The sequence below is a fragment of the Anomaloglossus baeobatrachus genome, chromosome 1 (genome assembly GCF_048569485.1).
Source record: "Anomaloglossus baeobatrachus isolate aAnoBae1 chromosome 1, aAnoBae1.hap1, whole genome shotgun sequence".
NCBI classification, from domain to species: Eukaryota; Metazoa; Chordata; class Amphibia; order Anura; family Aromobatidae; genus Anomaloglossus; species Anomaloglossus baeobatrachus.
The window spans coordinates 868,581,177-868,602,053 of record NC_134353.1 but is presented as its reverse complement, the minus strand read 5'-3'; the positions used below and the strand labels follow the sequence as shown (position 1 = coordinate 868,602,053).

The window sequence follows — 20,877 nt, the reverse complement described above, 5'->3', positions numbered from 1 at the left end:
TGCTCTCCAGTCCAGGGCCTCCTCTTTGCTGCAATCTCTGTCCTCCTTCTATCCCGCCCAGTGTGGATGACGTGAGCTACAGTACATCTTCTACATCAGCCAGCATTGTGGTTCTGCGCAGGGCAGATCAAGGTATTGTAGTGCGCATGCGCGGGCGGTCTTTAACCTTTCCTCACACCTGCACATTACAGTACTTTGATCTGCCCTCAGCAGGGCAGATAAAAGTGCGCCTGCGCAGGATCGCAATGCCAGCCAGTGTAGAAGACGTAAATCACATCATCCACAGTGGGCGGAAGAGAAGTAGGACGGCAATCAAAGCAGAGAGGAGGTGCTAGACCGGAAAGCAGCAACAGACATCGGTCCGGACCGCGCCCTAAGTCAGTATTATAAAAATGTCTTTTATGTTATACACAGTAGTCTGGGCTCTTATATACAGCATATTAGAATTCTGTATATAAGAGCTCATTGGTGGTGGCTGCAGCTTATAGTCCCCAAATCTGGTGACAGGTTCCCTTTTATTTCCATACACATGAAAACTAGATAGTTTTGGTTTTTCATCTACAAGTTTCATAAAATGAGATAAAAAAAATTAATCATGAGTTCATTGTCTATATACAGTAAACTATATACACTATTATTATAGAATGTCAATCTTACTTCTGACCAGTCCAATGCAACCCACTGAGGAGGACACGACTGATTGTTACAAGCTTCCTTTTCGATAGGCCGATGAGTTAAGCAGCTGATGTCATCTAGTGTCTCTTCTTCTGAAGGCCCGATCCTCCGAATGCAGAGTACTGTCCGTGTACGCATTCCCCCATCACACGTCTTACTGCATTCAGTCCAGTCTCCGATAAACCACCTGTAATGAGAAGAATGTACAGCTCATCTAAGTCAAGAAACACCAGATAAAGAGTGCAGTGACTCCTCAAACTATCGTAAAATGTGGAAAACCGATCACTTGCTAAAATAAGCACTTAATATCATCAAATTTTCCTACAGTATATATTGCCTTCTTAAAGGGAATCAGCCTGTAGAATCAACCCTCCTAAGTTGTCTTTATGGGCATGTAGGTCATAGAAGGTTGAATAAACTGACACTGTAATAACTGTAATCTGATGTTATTCCAAAGGAATTCATGTTTTTCTCAATATGTAAATGATGTATTAAGATATTTGGTCAGTCCACATTTCCACGCACATTGGCTGATCTGATCATCCAACATGTACAGCTAACAGGCGCGGGTGGATTGGAGATATTGCGCTGTCAAACTCTGACAGGACGGTGTAACGCGCTTTGGTGGGGGATCGCACTGTTCCCCACCACCAACGGTGCCCCCGTGATGCCAATGGGTTGTAATGACAGTGCGGCGTCAGCTGATGACGCCTCTCACTGTCATGACTCCCTTACTGTGAATGCGGCAGAGCACCGGCACTCACAGGAGAGCAGCATTTCTGCTTTACAGAGGGATGCTGATACATCGCTCTGATCAGCAGAAGTGATTGGAAAGCGTAGTCATAAAGTCCCACAAATGAACTAGTAAAAGTAATAATGTAAAAAAAAGCTTTTTAAAATGAAAAAATTAAAACAACAAAAGTTCACCTCCCCTTTTGCCAAATTGAAAATAAAACAATGAAAAAAAAAATACACATTTGGTATCACTATGTTCAGAAAAGCCCGAGATATCAAAATATAAAATCACATGGCATAGCGAGAAAAAAAATCAAAACGCCAGAATTAGGCTACTTTCACACTTGCGTTGAATGACATCTGTCACAATGCGTTGTGTGAAGGATGTGACGAATGCTTTGTAGTGTCATACAAAGGCAACTGATTCCCGTGAAATAACGCATTGCGTTAAGCCGAGAGAGAGCCCCCATCATCACTGCACACACCGGCACTACCGCCCCCACCATCACAGCACACACCGGCACTACCGCCCCATGATCACCGCACACACCGGCATTACTGCACCCATTATCACCGCACACACCGACACTACCGCCCCCTCATTACCAAACACACCGGCACTACCGCACCCATCATCATCACTGCACACACCCCGGCACTACCGCCCCCATCATCACCGCACACACCAGCACTACCACACCCATCATCACCGCACACACCGGCATGACCGCCCCCATCATCACTGCACACACTGGCACTACCGCTCCCATCATCACCGCATACACACTGGCACTACCGCACCCATCATCCCCGCACACACTACTTCAGTGACGTCCACGCTGACAACGCACCTCACTTCAGTTGCTGCCTGGAGCTGACAGAGAGCAGCGGTGTTCTACGGCCGCTCCTGTCAGCTTCATGTAGCAGAGTTGGATGAGTCGCGGGACCTCGTGTGGATTACGACGGACCTGGATGGGTATTTGGGGATTAATAAAGTGGTGAAAGAGGGTGATTTTTTATCTTTTATTCCAAATAAAGTATTTTTTTGGGTGTATGTGTTTATTTACTTTTACTTACAGGTTAATCATTGTGGGTGTCTCATGGACGCCTGCCATGATTAACCTAGGACTTAGTGGCAGCTATGGGCTGCTATTAACTCCTTATTACCTCGATTGCCACCACACCAGGGCAATTCGGGATGAGCCGGGTAGAGTCCCGGGACTGTCGCATCTAATGGATGTGGCAATTCCGGGCAGCTGCTGGCTGATATTTTTAGGCTGGTGGGCTCCCCATAACGTGGGGCTCCCAATCCTGAGAATACCAGCCTTCAACCGTGTGGCTTTACCTTGGCTGGTATTAAAATTGCGGGGACCGCATGCCGTTTTTTTTCATTATTTATTGTACTGCATGATATAGACCCGTCCACCTGCGGCTGTGATTGGTTGCAGTGAGACAGCTGTCACTCAGCGTGGGTACTGTCTGACAGCAACCAATCATAGGCACTGGTGGGTGTGGGGAAGCAGTGAATACTAAATGGAATAATGAGCAGCCGGCATTTTCAAAAGAGGAGAAGCCGCCAGAGCAGTGTGACAGCTTTGCAGCGCCGCGGCGGTGATCAGTGAGTATGAGAGAGGGGGAGAGAGGGAGAGACAGACCGACAGAGAGAGAGACACCGACATTGACAGAGAGAGAGACCGAGATTGACAGAGAGAGCGAGACCGACAGATAGATAAAGACCGCGAGAGATCGACCAACAGAAAGAGAGACCGACAGACAGACAGAGAGACCAGGAGTGCTTTTAAACGATTTAGAACGTTCTGCTGGACATGCTGAGCATGGTCAGTAGAACGTGATGGAATCCTGCACTGCAATCCGTTGCCAAACACATGGCGATGGAATCCAGCACCGTAGACATTCATTATGCCTCGTAACGGATCCCAACAGAATCCTGCGGAGTGCGTTTTTTTACAGCAACAAAAAAACTCTATATTCAGCGTTCCTTCCGCCCGACGGTCACCGACAAAACAACTGATGCTCCGCAGGGCGGATGCAACGCAACACCTTACGTTGCAATCCGCCCTTAATAGAAGCCTTTCAGGAATAAACAGTTTCCTGCAATGGTTACCGTAATTCCTCAAGGGGGCGGATAGCAACATATGTCGTTCAACGCAAGTGTGAAAGCAGCCTTACAGGTTATTTGGGTCACTGCAACATTTCATTAAAATGCAATAACAGGCGATCAAAACATCACATCTACACAAAAATGGTAGAATTACAAAAGCCAGCTCAAGATGCAAAAAATAAGTCATCACTGAGCCCCAGATCCTGAAAAATGAGAATGTTACGGGTCTCTTAAAATGGCAACAGCAGTGCACTTTTTTTTTTTTTTTTTACAAACATCTGACTTTTTTTTCACCACTTAGATAAAAGTAAAACTATACATGTATGGTATCTACAAACTTGTACCGAACTGGGGAATCATAATGCCAGGTGAGTTTCACCATATAGTGAACGTGGTAAATAAAAAACTCAAAAACAATAGTGCAATTGCACTGTTTTCCAGTACAATATGGGCCAGAATGAATGGTGTCATTCAAAAGTACAACTCGTTCCACAAAAAAAACAAGTCCTCATATGGCAATATTGACTGAAAAATAAAAAAAAATTATGGTTCTTGGGAGAAGGGGAGGAAAAAACGGAAACAAAAAACAGAAAATCACTGGGGGGTGAAGGGAGTTAAAGGGAACCCATCATGTGAATAAAACACTATTAACCTGCAGGTATCGGGTGGTTGCCTTACTCACAACCCCACAGCTGGGAGGAAGTAATCTTTATTCCTTTGAGCAGATCGGGCTATTAGTCGTAGGAGTGGTGCCAGCGCAGTTTCAGTTGCCACTCAGTACACAATGAGTGTCAGCTGTAACCGCACTGACTGACAGCTGGTTCTCCACTGATGCAATGCTGGGCTGACTGTCAGTCAGTGCTGGGTGTGTGGTTACAGCTGACAGTGTTTACTGAACAGTGACTCAACCCATACCAGCTGCATCCCTATGACTGAAAGCTGGAGGCTGCAGGGAGAAATAAAGGTTTCCACCCAGTAGTGGGACGCTACTCACGGAGTCAGAACACTATTAACCTGCACATTGATCTTATATCTGTGGGTCAATAGTTTTTTTTTTTACATTACAGATTTAACCTAGTAATCTTCTGTCAAAATGAAATACCAAGAATTACGATGTTTCTTAGTTTACGGTATACTCCTATAGTCAGATATAGTTTTGAGGCCACATGGAGAGGTATACCTTGTGAAAAATAAATAAAATCGTTCTACATCTTTGTCAATAGTACCGTAGTAGCAGATCTGTCAGGGTTCCCATCGGATTACAGTTTTTGGGGCTTCTGATGGAAACCCAGATGTAATGCTCGGCTGAAAACACAGTATAAGTGTGAACCTCACCGTATATATAGTTTGTAACCAAGGATACCCCTGGCTATAAACAACACTGATAAAATATCTAAAAATATCAAGATTTCAAGTATCTTCGAGAACCTTCAGAAATAAAACTTCAGGGTATGGTTTTTCTAAGAAAATCTAAGACTATTCAATACACGGCTTGCCAATAGTCTGCTAAAACTGTCATGTTTATGTATCACCGGCACAGAATACAGAGTTGACAGATGACTTCCGTTACGTATCTAAGCCCCAGCATGTTCCATAATGACAGCAATGTAACAGAAAATCACTTTAACCTTTTAGCAGGTTGACTGTGCACTGATACAGCTCTAATAAAAGGAACAAAAGTCTTCTAAAAACATGGAACGACATGCTACTCAACCCTGGAAGGGAGCCAAAAATATTTAATTTGACATTTTTGTCATCTGCTCTGTTTCATATTGTGTTTTGTTGTCTCTAAGGAGGAAAAGTGAAAAAAAACAAGTTACTTAAGTTTCATTCATCCTAGATCGGAGTGTGAAATTCTTCATTATCGCATGTTGACAGGTCTGACATTTTCAGTGAGAAGCCCGCTAGATAGTACGCTACGTGTTAAACTGAATTATCAGACAGCGAGAGGCAGCGTTGTGTATACCGGCTGCAACCAATGACATACTAAATGTAACATAGCCAGGATTTTCTTACAATTTCTTAAGAAACTTATCATAACCATCTGTTGACTTTTATGCAGAAGGCTGAATTTTCAGGAATTACTCCTGTAAGATAACCAGTTCAAGAATGAGCCGCATCTTAAGTTCCATGTAAAGATAAGGAATAGACAGCACCAACCAAGAGTAATCGAGGTACAGATAAATGCTTTCCTCGAAAGATCACACCATCGCTGTGGAATGGAGCTCACTGGGGAAACGTTTCAGACGGTGCAACCTTCACTCCGACAGCCTTTGCCCCACTAAGGTTCAAGGAAGGCTGCTTCTAATAAACTAATACCAAATGTTTTTTGAGACACTTCATCCTTCACATATGCAAAAAAGAGAAATAGTGTTTAGCTGGATAGATTTATCATGTTCACGGACTGTCAAAATCCTCAGCTGTACAAATGGTAAACAGCCTTCAGCTTCAGACAGAAGCACTCCAGCAGAGACCACAATAAATCCTAAAATTAACAACAAAACGTTTCCTTGAGACTTGAGTCAATTTCTTCTTAGTACAAAACACATTTTACTCGTAGACCCCAAAAGATGTCTTTTTGGGACACAGGACACTGCACCTCCAGTTAAAATCCTAATCCATGCACAAATTATTTTTTCGTCCCTTAAGGGTATGTTAATACATCTAGTTAGATAGGTTGAAAAAAGGCCTTTTAACCCTTCTCCACAAATCTGTCACTAACCTATCTATAACCCACAATGCCATTTTTGCTGAGGAAATCATCCAGCCCTACTATTACTACCTCTTGCAGTAGGGCATTCCACAGTCTGACTGCTCTAACTGTAGACAACTAGAGATGAGCATGGCCGGTTACCTCAGTTGGTTAGAGCGTGGGGCTAATAACGCCAAGGTCGCGGGTTCGATCCCCGTACAGGCCAGAAGCTCATTTTACAAGCTTTTCTCCCCCATTCACCTTTTGTGTCTCCCCTATTTCCTCATAGACTGTAAGCTTACGAGAAAGGGCCCTCACTCCTCCTGGTATCTTAATTTTTGGTTGTTTTTTTTGTATTGTCTCAAATTGTCTGTACATGTTCCCTCTGAATTGTAAAGCGCTGCGGAATATGTTGGCGCTATAGAAATAAAACTTATTATTATTATGAGCAAACCCGAACTGTAAAGTTCGGGGTTTGTACCGAATACTCTGGGGATCTGGGTCTCGAACCTGAACACGGTCTTTTAAAAAAAGGTCTGTGCCTGAGTTTGGGTGCTGTTTGAATGCTAATCACTTGATAGAGCATCGGGGTGCTCAGGTACACACGGTGCTCGGCCCAGTGCGAGATGCTTGCAATCTCTGAATTACTCTCACTGGGGGTAAGAACAACATTTTTAGATGCTGTGTATAAAATAAATAAAAAAAATATATATGTCCTCCCTCCCCTGGAAGCTCTGTTTATGGCTGGTTATATGTGGGCGGAGAGCTGAACTGCCCAATCATTGACTTCCATTATACTCGTTACTCGAGTCAGGTTCCCATTGACTTTTATGGGTTTCGGTATCTGAGAACAACTTCAGATTAAGTCTGGGTCCCAAGACTAACTTTTAACTAAAGTCCGGCCGAACCCAGCGAACCTGAACATCCATGGGTCTGCTCATCTTTCTAAAGAACACTTTCCTATTTAGCTGCTGGAATCACCTTTCTTTCCCATAATGAGTGCCCCCTGGTCCTTAGTATTGTCTCTGGAAGGAATAAGTCATATGCCAGTACTTTATATTGACCACACATGTATTTATACTTGTAACTGAGATTTCCTCTGAGAAATCTTTTTTCTCAGCTAAACAAATCCAACATTCAACCTCTCATCATATGGGAGGCCTCCATCCCTTGCAATAATCTAGTTGCCGCCTTTGAACTGACTCTAATTTCTGAATGTCCGTTTTAAAATGTGGAGCCCAAAACTGGATCCCATATTCTAGATGTGGCCTTACAAGTGATTTATAGAGGGGTAATAATACGTTGGGATCCCAGGATCTAATCTCTCTTTTTATACACCCTAAAATCTTGTTTGCTTTAGCAGCAGCTGCCTGACATTGAGAGCTGCTGCTCAGCTTACATGTAATCAGAATCCACAAGTCCTTCTCCTGTTCTGTAGTCTCAAGTTTTACCTTTCTGCAGCATATACATTAACTGGAAGTATTCTGTCTTAGGTGCATTACTCTACATTTATCAACGTTAAATCTCATTTGCCATGTGTCTGCCCATTCCGACATCTTATCTAGGTTGTTTTTTAATATTTGCCTGGTGGACTATCTCCATCTAATATAAGAGATGGCATGGTACTTACTCAGGAGGACACAGCTCTGTGTTACATGCTCTCTGGTTTTCCGGTGGCTTACTGTCCAAATCACAGTAATTATTCTGCACCACAGAGTTGTCATCCAGTCTTTTACACACAACCTCTTGTTTCTGGATACCTGCAAAGAAAAGAAAAGAAAATAATTAAGTCAAGTAAATCCATCAAAAAGTTATGTAACATATAGAGCAGTACTGGTCACATAATACATGCTCTGCACAGTTTACACTTATGGTTTGTGCACTTGTTTGGGACAGAAAAACTCGTTGCAAATACAGGAAAAATGTTGTGTACAATATGTGACCAATGTAGTAGTAAACTGTGCAGCTTCATCCATTGCAAAGAAGGATGGCCGACTGCAAATTTCAGTGGCTGGGAAGGAGAGGAGGGCGATAAAGGAGCATTGCCAGTACCCACAGAGTCAAAAGGTTATGGAAATTAGTAGCGGTTTACAGTGGACATCTTCAGACGCTTTGATCAAGGAGCTTTCCTTGAAGTCAATGATTGGATAACACATGTACACATTGGATAATATGTTGTAATTATTGTGAAAATAACCAACTTATAGAATGGCAGAGGTTCCCAACCTTTCTGATCTTGAAAGCCACATCTAGCTCTGTAGGAGGGTCACGAACCACATCCAGCACTGAGAGAGGGTCGCGAACCACATCCAGCACTGAAAGAGGGTCGCGAACCACATCCCACTCCTGTTCCCTCACAGTAGTGACACCCAGAGACCCCATTAATAGGGATAATGAAAACTTTTCTATAGAAATCACACCAAGACAGAATACCAAGATCCAGCGGTTCCTACCTTACCCCCATTTAGATCCGCCTCTTATGTGAAGCTACTCACAAAAGTCACAGAATTGTGACCTCCTCTTCATAGCGGTTTGATAGACCTGGTGTTTATGCACCAAGCTATAAGACAAATCCAGCACCGAAGGACTCTCCTTCAGTGCTGGATTTTCCTTCCCCCTATTTTGAGTATTAGTACTTCCTTCCAACCTGGAAATCATCCTTGCATCGCTTTCTCATGGGCATTATAGTAGTCTGAAATCCCTTTTTTTTTCCTTTTTCAAGCTGAAAGACAGCCACGAACACATCATGGACCCGCGAGCCTCATTTGGCTCCCAAGCCACAAGTTAGGATCCCCTGGTCTTCAGTTAACCCTAATAATCCACCCCTCAGAGGGATACTGAAAGCAGAGATGCAAGGTTTGAAGAATGTAAAGTTACTAGTGATCTCTGCCAACACCCCTACACAACTCCTCAAAAAACATGCTCAGCCAATTTACAAAGCAGAATCATTGGGCCTAAAAGATAAAATAATTGAAAAATATAAATTTTCTGACTTTTATATTTCACAGCTCTCCAGCGTAAAAGGCCCCACCATAAAACTTCTTGGAGTAGGATGGGGGGAGGTTTGTGATCCTGGGTAAAATATCAAGGTTTTGTAAACCCCCAGAAAAAAATAAAAATAAAAAATAAAACACTTCAGAACATCTCTGCTAAATCCAGTTGACAATCCTTTGGTGGAAGATCTGCAGCTCACATTATATGACAAAAAAAAAAGAAATACAAGCCTACACGGAGATACTTCATTTGAGCGCCAGCTGGAAAGCTTAATACATCTTCTTTTTTGTTGGTTCATAGCTGCAGGCGAGCTTACCTTTTCTTAATTATATGCCTGTAATCAAATTACAGAATAGATGCTTCCTATGTTAAATAAAATATGATCTTTCACTGTGGGAAAGTGCCACCTCGCAGGCAGCTGAAGCTTCCCCTACGGTTCCAGTAGTCAATTATTCTGAAGAGCTGTCGCTTCTCATTTCGCACCTCCAATATTAAGACCATTTACTGCACCACGCTTGCCAAAATCAAGCTTCTGAATGAGAGAATATAAAAATACCCATCATACGATCAGCATCAGAAAATCAGAAACACACAAGGACTTATTCCTTAGAATTGGGAGTTGTATGTGAAACGCAGAGTAGATAATAAAGGGGTTGTCTGGTTTGGAGAACTCGTTTTAAACCCTACCAGAGAATTCTGAATTAATTTGATCCTCGTCTTCAGGACCTTATTATATTAGTTGGAGCAGAACATATCTATCCTGAAGGATTTCATACATTTATATTAAACAAAACGCCCTTTGTAATGCTTAGTATATCCTGTGATGGAGCTGCAGGGAGATGGAACCATTGCTTCCATAGAATTTAAAGCTGATAACTGGTGGTCCCTGCCCTGTGATCAACTCTTGGGCTCAAGACCAAATGTGTCTGTGTCGCCCTGGGCAAGCCAGGGGACACAGGTCACACACCACCACACCTTACATCCCAGGTAGGAACACCACAGCTAACCAAAAATCCTTGTTGCCTTCCTCCAGAGGCTGATGGTGCACACCAGGGGGTGGGCCAGGCAGTTGGCTCCGCCCACCGAGGAGTTCACAGCTCTGGAGGCGGGAAGTAACCAGGCAGACAGCTCAGGGAGGAGTGAGGAGCTAAGTGAAGGAGTAGACAGCTAAGATGAGCTAAGGAAGTGAAAGTAGAAGCAAAGTAAAGTAGTGAAGGAGGAAAGCAAGAGTGGTGACAGAACAGAAAGAGCGTGCAAAAGCCTGAAGTAGTCCAGCTGTGTGCAGGACAGGTCAGCAAGGTCAGCAACGGCGGTGACTGTCTGGAGGGGGACCGTTTGGAAGTTCCTGGAAGGACCCCGTAGGCTGTGTGCCCGGCGGTCTGGAGCAGTGTTCCGAAGGACAGTCAGCACCAGGGCAGGGGCCTCTCGGACCCCGGCAAGGCTTGGAGTCGCCATAATTTGCCAAATCCGTCAGTGAAGGGGACGTAGATTCCCCAACGACCAAGTCCCGATTGAAGGCAACAGCTCAGCCAGTGTAGAGGGGACACCGCCACCGCCAAGGCACCAGTTTCTTAGGGCCAGCGCCTGCGGGCAAGGAGTAGAGCTCCCCCGGTCCAGCTTGAAGCTGGGGAGCGGGTTACCGGTGGGGACCCATCGCAACCAACAAGTACACAAAGGTGCAAGGAAGAGGGACATCACCGTCACCTACCGGGAGAGCAAGTGCAGCCGTCCGTGGGACCGTCTTACCAGCCGTTTGGTTTACCGTAAAAACTGTGTCAACGTCTCAGGCTGAGTGAGTACCACAGTGCCGCAAGGCACAGCGCTGCCCCCCGCGTCCCTGCGCCCACCAGGCCCTGCACCTCCCAAACCATCACCGGGCCCCGGGATCACCAACCCCTACCCACGGAGGGGCGACACAACACCTGGCTGCTCCGCATCACCATCCCCGGGACCCCTGTACTGAGCAGCGGTGGTGAAATCACCACAACCGTGGGTGGCGTCACGGACAATAATCATCCCCACACCCAACAACCCCCCTTTCACTCACGGGCGAGGAGTGCCGCTCGAGAAACCCCCGGGATCCGGCCCACCGCTCGAGCCACCACTGAGCAGCAGCCGCCGGACCCGAGCAGAAGGGGTGAGCGTAGTGTGCTGACACCCTCCTCCCCGCCCGCGACATGTCCTGTACAAAAAAAAAAAGAATTTTATATTTCTTCCAAATCCCTGAGAGTTTTTGGAATATCATAAGTATCACTGTCTACAGGGAGGTAAGAAAATCGAGAAAGCGGTCAAGAAAGCGGTCTATCCTATAAGACGATGTCCTACCGATAACACTCCTGTAACATGACTGCCAGCCGATGGGGCATGCTGTGAGTTTTAGTTTGGTGACAATCGGAGAGCTACAGGATGGAGACCACTTCTGTAAACTATAAAGCACAACACAAAACCAAAGTACCAAGTCCTACATCTACAGTAAAAGTAGGCTCATCTCCTTAAAGTGCACTCGTAGAAAAGCAGTCTTGCTGTCCTCAACCCCCAGAAGTTACAACTGGCTTTGGCACACAAACCAGTCTACCATGTCTAGGAACTGTCCCAAATGTTTTGCTGTGTAACTTGCCAGCCACTATTTTTTAAGTCACCTTTTACACTAGCATGTATTGTGCCTGCCATTTTCCAGTCTTTACCCTGCCCAAACTGAATGCCCATCTCTCTATTATGCATGTATGCACTTTCATTTACTGGAAAGCAGGAACACAAGACAAAGAGGGTATTTCATTAAGGTGGGTACGTCACAATTCTGGCACAAACACCTTAAGGGTATGTAGTTTTGTTTCTCCAGTGAAAAACGCACCCTCTGGCAGATAAAAGGCATCAAAAAATGCATGCGTTTTTGCCGCGTTTTGGTGTGATTTTGCCCCTGTGGGTTTTTTTTTTTTTTAACATTGTCAATGGCAAAACGCAGGGAAAAATGCAGAAAACAAGTGACATGCTGCTTCTTTTTTCTGCATCCAAAACTGCAGGCAAAAAATATGCAACTTTCGGATTTCTCATAGACTTTGCTGGCAAAGGTCATACATTCACTTTAGGACCACAAACTGCACCCAAAACTTCACCAAAAAAGCAGCACAAAAAGGTGTTGTGCGCACAAGGCCTAATCAGTGCAATATTTTCATGAAAGACACTGACATGCCAGTCAAATTCATCATAGGTTACATCACTAAAGTTACATAATTTATGCCAGAAATGTATGCCAGCCTCCAACCAGAACACTGGGTACCAGACGTACCTGATTCATTAAGAGGTGCACGCCACTTACCGTAATTAATCAAAATATGACGAAAATGTATCCAGCATCCCAAGCTTGTAAAATCCAACAATTTATTCCAAAAACATTAAAACCGCCACAGTAGGAAATCCAGACGTGGTAAAAAAGATATATATCTCAGATGATGGCAAACACGTTTTGGACTATGCATCCTTAATCATTGCATACACATAGCACATGCTAGCGGCGTTTTACCTCACATGCTGCCACTCCCATTAGCTAGGAAAACCAATTTAAAAACACACAAAAGACAAAAATATAACAAAATGGACATCCTATTCGTATTGATAAATCAGATCATGTCTAAAAATGTATACCTGTAGGTGATCTGGTCAGCAAAACGAAGACCCACCATGATTTGCCCCTCTCCAGTCCATCCTTAATTCTGCTGCCCAAATGATCCACCTCTCTCCTCAATACCACCCTGCTTCTCCTCTCTGCAAATCCCTCCATTGGCTCCCAATCTTCCACCATATCCAATTCAAATTACAAACACTGACCTACAAAGCCATCTATAATCTATCTCCTCCGTATATCTCTGAACTAATTTCTCACTACTCTCCAAAACGCAATCTCCGATCCTCCCAAGATCTCCTTCTCTCCTCCTCTCTCATTCGCTCGTCACGCAACTGACTCAAAGACTTCTCCCGAGCATCCCCAGTCTTCTGGAACTCGCTGCCTCAACACGTCAGACTATCTACTACACTTGCAAACTTCAAACAGAACCTGAAAACCCACCTGTTCAAAAACGCCTATAACCTTCAATGACCTCACTGCTTCACCACCACCGTGCGGAGCTGCCGCCCCACCACCGAGCGGAGCTGCCGCCCCACCACCGAGCGGAGCTGCCGCCCCACCACCGTGCAGAGCTACTGCCCCACCACCGAGCGGAGCTGCCGCCCCACCACCGTGCGGAGCTGCCGCCCAACCTACACCCCACCTACTGTCTCCTCCCCAAAATCATATAGAATGTAAGCCTGCAAGGGCAGGGCCCTCTTCCCTCTGTACTAGTCTGTCTATTGTAACTTTTAGATGTACTCTGTATGTAACCCCTTCTCATGTACAGCACCATGGAATCAATGGTGCTCTATAAATAAATAATAATAATAATAATAATAATAATAAAATAATAATTCTTTATTTAAAAGAGTGTGTCTGTGATCCTCTCCCTTAGAAGGCATAAAGACTTTTTCAATCCCCGTCACTTTTCAAGAATTAGTAATGCCGTTATGGACGATAGAAAAATGTCTTCAGACTGAAGAACATTTAACAGTCAACTTTGTAGCCCCATAAGATGTCTGCGGATTCTATGGCTTAGGTCTGTTTTACACATCAGTTTTTTGCCATCAGTCACAATCTGTTTTCTCGACGGATCTGTCACAGAGTGTGGCTAAATTGATGCGACGGATCCATTTGTCAACAAATCCGACTAGCTGGGGGCTAAATATAAATTGGAGCATTCTCAGTTAAAAAAAAAAACGGAATCCATCACTGGATTCAGTCATTTGACGGATGACGACGGATCCTGCGCCCATAGGTTTCCATTCTACCAAATGACGTACGGGGACGGATCCGTCGTTGTGCGTTTTTTCGACATTTACAAAAAACTTTACTGTGGCCATCATCTCTGTCTGATGGACAAATTTTTCGACAGATCCGTTGAACAACGGATAAAACGTGAGGCCATCCATCGCAATCTGTCACTAATACAAGTCAATGAGAAAAAAACAGATCCAGCGGCATCAGTCTCTGGATCCTTTTTTTTCAACATTCGGCGGATTGTGACTGATGGCAAAAAACTGATGTGTGAAAGGGGCCTTAAGGGGCCTTTTTTCATGAAAATAAAAAATAAAATCTGCAGACTCTCCCTATTTATTTTTTATAGAACAATGATTAATGTAAAAATCCTTTTATAGCACATAAATTCAATGTGATATATAATTTAAGAAGAGAAAATAGGGGAATGTGTAGGACGCAGAAAAAAAAAAAACAGACCCAGGGCACAAAATAAAACCATTGTTGTCTGAATCAAATGATCAAATTACTTGTATAAATAACATTTAAATAATGCATGGTAGTGTGATGCGTAAATCGATAACCATTTATCTACAAAGGCAAAAGAAAGTAAATGATCTGTGTGAATAATTGCTCCGAGGTGTGAAAGTATGGGAGTCTCACAAAGGGAGAACTAAGTCAGTGCAAGCAAATGAGCAGACCGAGGTGAAAAATCAAATATAGTTTGAAGAAAAAGTATCCAGCTCACCCCGGACAACCGCTCATTTCCATCGGTAATAGAAAGCAAAGGACCCCGCTGCTGCTTCAGCGTCGGGAACAAGTGAAACAAGAAGAAATGATCCAGCTTCCAGATTTTTTTCTTTATAATAAAATTCACCTTTATTGGTAATTTCTTTAAAATCACCCAAGAAAATATTGCATGATTCATGAGTAATATAGCAGGTCCATAGGAGTCGTAAGGCTCACACCAGACATGTTTCGAGCGTAACGCTCTTAACATTCACCAAGTCTAAGAGTGTTGCGCTCGAAACGCGTCTGGTGCGAGTCTTACAACTCCTATGGACCTGTTATATTACTCATGAATCATGCAATATTTTCTTGGATGATTTTAAAGAAATTACCAAAAAAGGTAAATTTTATTATAAAGAAAAAAAATCTGGAAGCTGGATCATTTCTTCTTGTTTCACATAAAATTAAATATAACAACCACACAGACTCATATTGACATTTTAGATCAAATAGATACCGGTAACTAACTATCTCTATATCATTCACTGCAGTCAAAAAGGGATGCAAAAAAAGCTACAAAATACAGCAAATCCGCAATCATTTTTCTTCCTGTGTTTTTATAGCGCTTTTGACTGACTTCAGTGAAGTCAATAGGTGAAAAAAACACTACAAAAACGCTAAAAGTATTGACATGCTGCAAATTATTTTCTGCACCAAATCCAAAAGTCACAAATAAGGTCCCTTTCACACATCAGTTTTTTGCCGTCAGTCACAATCCGTTACATTTTGAAAAAAATGGATTCGGCGACTGATGCCACTGGATCCATTTTATTCTCATCAACTTGTATTAGCGACGGATTGCGACGGATGGGCTCACGTTTCATCTGTCGTTTGACGCATCCATTGAAAAATGATTTGTCCGGCCGACGGAGACAATGGCCAAAGTAACGTTTTTTTGTCTATGTCGAAGAATCGGACAGTGACGGATCCATCACCGTCCGTCGTTTGGTAGAATGGAAGCCTATGGGCGCAGGATCCGTCTTAATCCGACAAATGACGGAATCCGGCAATGTATTCCGCTTTTTTTAACTGAGCATGCTCCAATTGTTATTTAGCCCCCAGCTCATCGGATCCGTCGCATCAATTTTGCCACAATCTGCGACAGATCTGGTGAGAAAACGGATTGTGACTGACGGCAAAAAACTAATATGTGAAAGGGGCCTAAGCAAAGTGTGCATGACACTACAGGATTCCCATCGACTTTGCTGGCATCAGGCTGCCCTTCAGGTTTTCTGACAAATTTGCACTAAAAAATGCATCAACAAATGTGATAAAAATGCAACGTGTGCATACAGCCAAAGACTTCAGTGTTGCGGTGACAAATCTGGGGCACAGAATTATAGATGTTCCTCAGGATCTACTCTCAGTCTTCAGGAATACAAATCTACGACTACAAAACTTTGGGCTGTCTACACTGATGCGTGTTAACAATACATTCACTTTAATGAATAGACTCAAAAATAAATGTTAGCACAAGATTACAGTTCATAAGAAGAACGCCAGAACCTGGTGAACTTTGCATCAATAAACCCATAACAATCTGGTTAACCCAGACATTCCTTCTGACAGTCTCATCAAAGCATGGGATGTTCATCTTTTGCCAGTACCTTTGTCTTCTCAGTGGAAAAAGCGGCTTTATATTCAAGGATTCTTTTTCAAGATGCTAATTTATAAACACAATTTTCATTAAATGAGAGTTTACGAGCAGTATAATTTGTCTGAGTTATCTGGATGCCATCTTCAGACTTTTGTTTCCTATTGTCCTTCTCAAGACCAAATGGAAAAAGTCGATAATGAATTTCATAGCCGAGCAACGTTCATTTTAGATTAAATATTTGGGTAACAAGCAGACGGGGAACGCGGTTTCTAAATCTTAAAGTAGATGTATACCTGAAGAACGCATTATCAGCTTAACACTAGAACTACTGAGGTAGTCATTTTGACTACTTTGCACTATGTAGTTCTAGTAGGTGTCACGAGTCCAGTAGTTCTAGTGTTAAAAGGTGAACTTCATTTACAATGATTAAAAAAGCATGGCACGTTCCTTTATCCATGCACTGCAGGTGCTTATCATACCTCTCTCCTCCCAGGCAGAGGAAAGGCCCAGAAAGGGTCAAAACGTCAAATTTCAATGTTGTCGCCATTTGCCTTTCCAATGTGCGCCTATTATATGAATAAAGTGTTTGAAAAAAAAAGTACTTTTGTGATCCGAACATCTTGAAGATTGAGGTTGATTCCTCTCTGAGCAAAAAAAACATGGCCAACAATCAAAAGATGATAATAGTGCATGTATTTATATATGGGATTGGCAGCGTAAATGGGTTATTCCCATCTTTAGAAGTTGTCACCTATGAATAGGTGATAATGGTGAGAAGTCAACCATTGAGACTCCAACTAAGGCCCATAAAGGAGTGGAGGCTAGACATGGACACCACCAGTCTATTTATTCTCCAATCGACCGGTAAGTTTTATTGGTCTACCTTATTCTGTTATCTTGTTGTAAGCTCTGTAGAATTCAGTGCGACATAGAAATTAGTCAAGCATATATAAATACAAACTGCATATGCCCTGCTCCCTCCTGTCACCTCTCAGTGCTGACATCAGTGATAGTAAATCTGAACAGAATTTCCACTGCTGCCCTAACCGTACGCCCTCCCACCTCTCAGCAGTGATAGTGAATCCACTGGGAGGTGGGAGCAGTGAATATTCAAAGACATGACCAATGAGACAGTAGCAACAATTGGCTGCAGTGGTTATGTATCTGCCAATCACTGAGCAAAGAGGTGACCAATGTGTTATTAGCCATGATTGGCAATTATGTAACCGCTACAACCAATCACTGGCCAAAAAGGTGGCAAATGTGTTACTGGCAATGATTGGCAGATATGTAACCACTGCATCCAATCCAAAGAGGTGACCAATGAGTTACTGGCAATAATTGGAGATATGTAACTCACAGCACCCAATCACTGGCCAAAGAGGTGACCAATGTGTTAATAGCAATGATTGGCAGATATGTAACCACTGCAGTCAATCACTGGCCAAAGAGGTGACAAATGTCTTACTAGTAACGATTGGCTGCAGTGGTTACATATCTGCCTCTCACTGGCCATAGTGGTTAAATGCATCTGTCCAGGCCAAACATGAAGTATGGAGGGGCCCTGATCAACGTTAGAAAAAGATTGTAAGGGGGCAGGGGGGGGGGGGGGGGCGCGAAATGGTAATATGAGCAACCTTTATTGTATTATTTTACTGCACTCTGGATATTTTTTCCCAATATCAAGGGTGGACAACCTCTTTACCACTACGGCTGTGTAAAGGGATTTGGAGCTGTATTTAGAAGAAATAAAAAAAAAAAAAAGAATAAAGCTTTGGCCTATTTGCAGTTAATAAGCGCAAAATAATCAAAGGCAATGATGAGAATGACTGATCACTTGCAGTAGCGCATGCATACATAGGTGTCACTACCAGTGAATATTTCCCACTTTCCCCAGTAAGCCTGATATTTTCGCACTCGCTGATCCTTACACAGCAGCCTTCATACACTGCAAATACAAGAGTTTAACATCTGCTGCTGACATGACAACTTGCTTATGTATGCAATTGTACATACATTGGATAAATGGACGAGTTTGGCTTTAATTTCGCATGATGAAAGCACATCACACTGGGCCTGTTAAAGCAGAGTGCTATCAGATGGGGTGAATATGCTACGAGCGGTTATTGCCTGTAGTCACTCCAGCTGGAAGACATGATAAGGCTGCAATGTATGACTGACAAGCAGAGAACAGGAGACAATAAATGTCTCTAGCCAGAGCTACCTGTAATGTAACCTGAGCACGTCTTTAGATTTCCTCCTGTAACGAGCAGTAGTAGAAAACTAGCAGCTCTTATTCTAAATCTGGCTATAAACGCTCTCCTATTTTGATGGAACAAGCTACATAACTTGTATATTGGCCTCCCGACGTCAGTCCTTGGGGAAAAAAGGTATCGGCAATTGAATTTAAGCTCGGCAAAACTTCTGCCCCACGAGAAATAAGTCACTACCATCAGGTTTTGCCAAGGGCTTACTTGACTCTCCCCAACAGAACTCATGCACACCCAACCACACTGAGCATGCACATACAGGAAGGCCAGAAGAGGTTGCTGCCGGCTGAATGGAGCGGTTACCATTCACCAAATTACAAAATGATTTTCATACATTATGTCTTGCATAATTATGTCTTGCAATGTATTGCATTGCGTTGTGTGACGGATGCAACGGATCGTACAAAACAACGGAATCTTTTTTTTTTTCCTTTACTGTTTTACCGGCGGCAGACTATTGTGAATGATCAGCTGATCGCTCACAGCAGCCAGTCACTGGGTGATCAGCTGATCGTTCACAGCAGCCGGTCACCGGGTGATCAGCTGATCACTCACAGCAGCCGGTCGCCGGGTGATCAGCTGATCGTTCGGCCGCCGAGAATGTGTGCGGGGGGCGGAGTGCCGGGTGCGTGGAGCCGAGCTGGGCCATGGCGCTGAAGACATCAGTGCCGCGAGGACTGCATGGCTGGTGACAGGTGAGTGCGTGAGTGTGTGTGTGTGTATACATGCAGAGTTCGGGAGGGGCCGGAGCCGAGTGGGGAAGTGTCGGGCTCCCTGCACATGTAGCCAGGGTAAATATCGGGTAACTAAGCAAAGCACTTTGCTTGGTTACCCAATATTTACCTTGGTTATCAGCGTACACCGCTTAGCACTGGCTCCTTGCACACGTAGCCAGGGTAAATATCGGGTAACTAGGCAAAGCGCATTGCTTAGTAACCCGATGTGTACCCTGGTTATGTGTGCAGGGAGCCAGAGAGAGCATGCGCAGTGAAATCCTATGGATTGCGCTGCTCAAAAAAAATTACATGCTGCGTTGTTTCCGGCAAGCGGAAGCAACGCAGCGTTGCCAGCGGAAGTAGCGCAGGTACTTTTGGCACAATCCGTCATCCATACAAGTCTATGGGAAACAGCGGAATCCGTTAACGGATTCTGCTGTTTTCCAAAAGGGCGGATTGCGCCAGAAGGTAATTAACGCAAGTGTGAAAGTACCCTTATTGAAAAACGTAAAAAGGGAACCCCAATAAAATATAACTTTCATTTTTAATAGTAAAAAGGTCAGAGACCAAATTCACAAACAAACAAGGATAGATAATGTGCCGAACGTGAAATAACAGATGCTAGGAGGGTGGATGATCACACAGACTGGCCCTAAATCAGCCCTAGTCAGCCTCTTCCTACCTAGCAATGGAGGGTATGATGCCCTAGGGTTATGGCGCCCCCATTCACCAATGGGAAACCCTGCATGACCCTAATAGGCCCTGCACAGCACAAAAAACACCACTTAAAGAATATAGAGACTCTCCATCCCAATCAGAGGGTGAGCCAAATAGACTTATCTGAGATGTTGTCCAAAGAAGACGTCCCACAGGTACCAGGTGATCATCAGGGATAAACTGGGAGCAATGCAGAAGCCTCCCTAAGCAGTCAAAGCAGAGGTGCAAAAAGGATACCAGGTAGGGAGAGGCTGACTAGGGCTGATTTAGGGCCAGTTTCTGTGATCATCCACCCTCTAGCATCTGTTATTTCACGTTTGGCACATTATCTATCCTTGTTTGCTTGTGAATTTGGTCTCTGACCTTTTTACTATTAAGAATAAAAGTTATATTTTATTGGGGTTCCCTTTTTTTGTTTTTGAAACCTACTTCCCCATTTTTTCTCATAGGCTGTGACCTGGTTATACATATGTATTATTGCTCATACAAAATACCAGTACACATACATTGGCCCCAATTAATCATTGATCATTGCTCCACCAGTTTTCTGGAGTAACTTTTTTTTATTTATTATTTATAGTGGTTTTAGTATTTGCACCTTATTGTTTATATGTTTTGCGCCACTTCTTGTCTTTCTTTTTATTTATTTTTTGGGGATTTTTCTGAACAACTCTAGATGATTTAGTCAAATTCATGAAGCGCAACTTTTCCGGTGCATCGCACGCCAGTT

At 43.6% G+C, this 20,877-nt stretch overlaps 1 protein-coding gene and 1 non-coding gene across 2 annotated transcripts in view; one reads left to right on the top strand and one right to left on the bottom strand.

Moving 5' to 3' along the window:
• The window catches only part of ADAMTS6 (ADAM metallopeptidase with thrombospondin type 1 motif 6), a 460,987-nt gene that overhangs the window by 46,563 nt on the left and 393,547 nt on the right, over nucleotides 1–20,877 (bottom strand). The window contains exons 21-22 of the mRNA XM_075326191.1: nucleotides 7,855–7,984; nucleotides 658–862 (exon numbers count right to left, since the gene is read on the bottom strand). Of these exons, the coding sequence (XP_075182306.1) occupies nucleotides 658–862; nucleotides 7,855–7,984 (335 nt within the window). The remainder of the gene's footprint in view (nucleotides 1–657; nucleotides 863–7,854; nucleotides 7,985–20,877) is intronic.
• TRNAI-AAU (transfer RNA isoleucine (anticodon AAU)) lies at nucleotides 6,377–6,450 on the top strand. Its single transcript has one exon. It is a non-coding gene; the product is annotated as a tRNA-Ile (tRNA).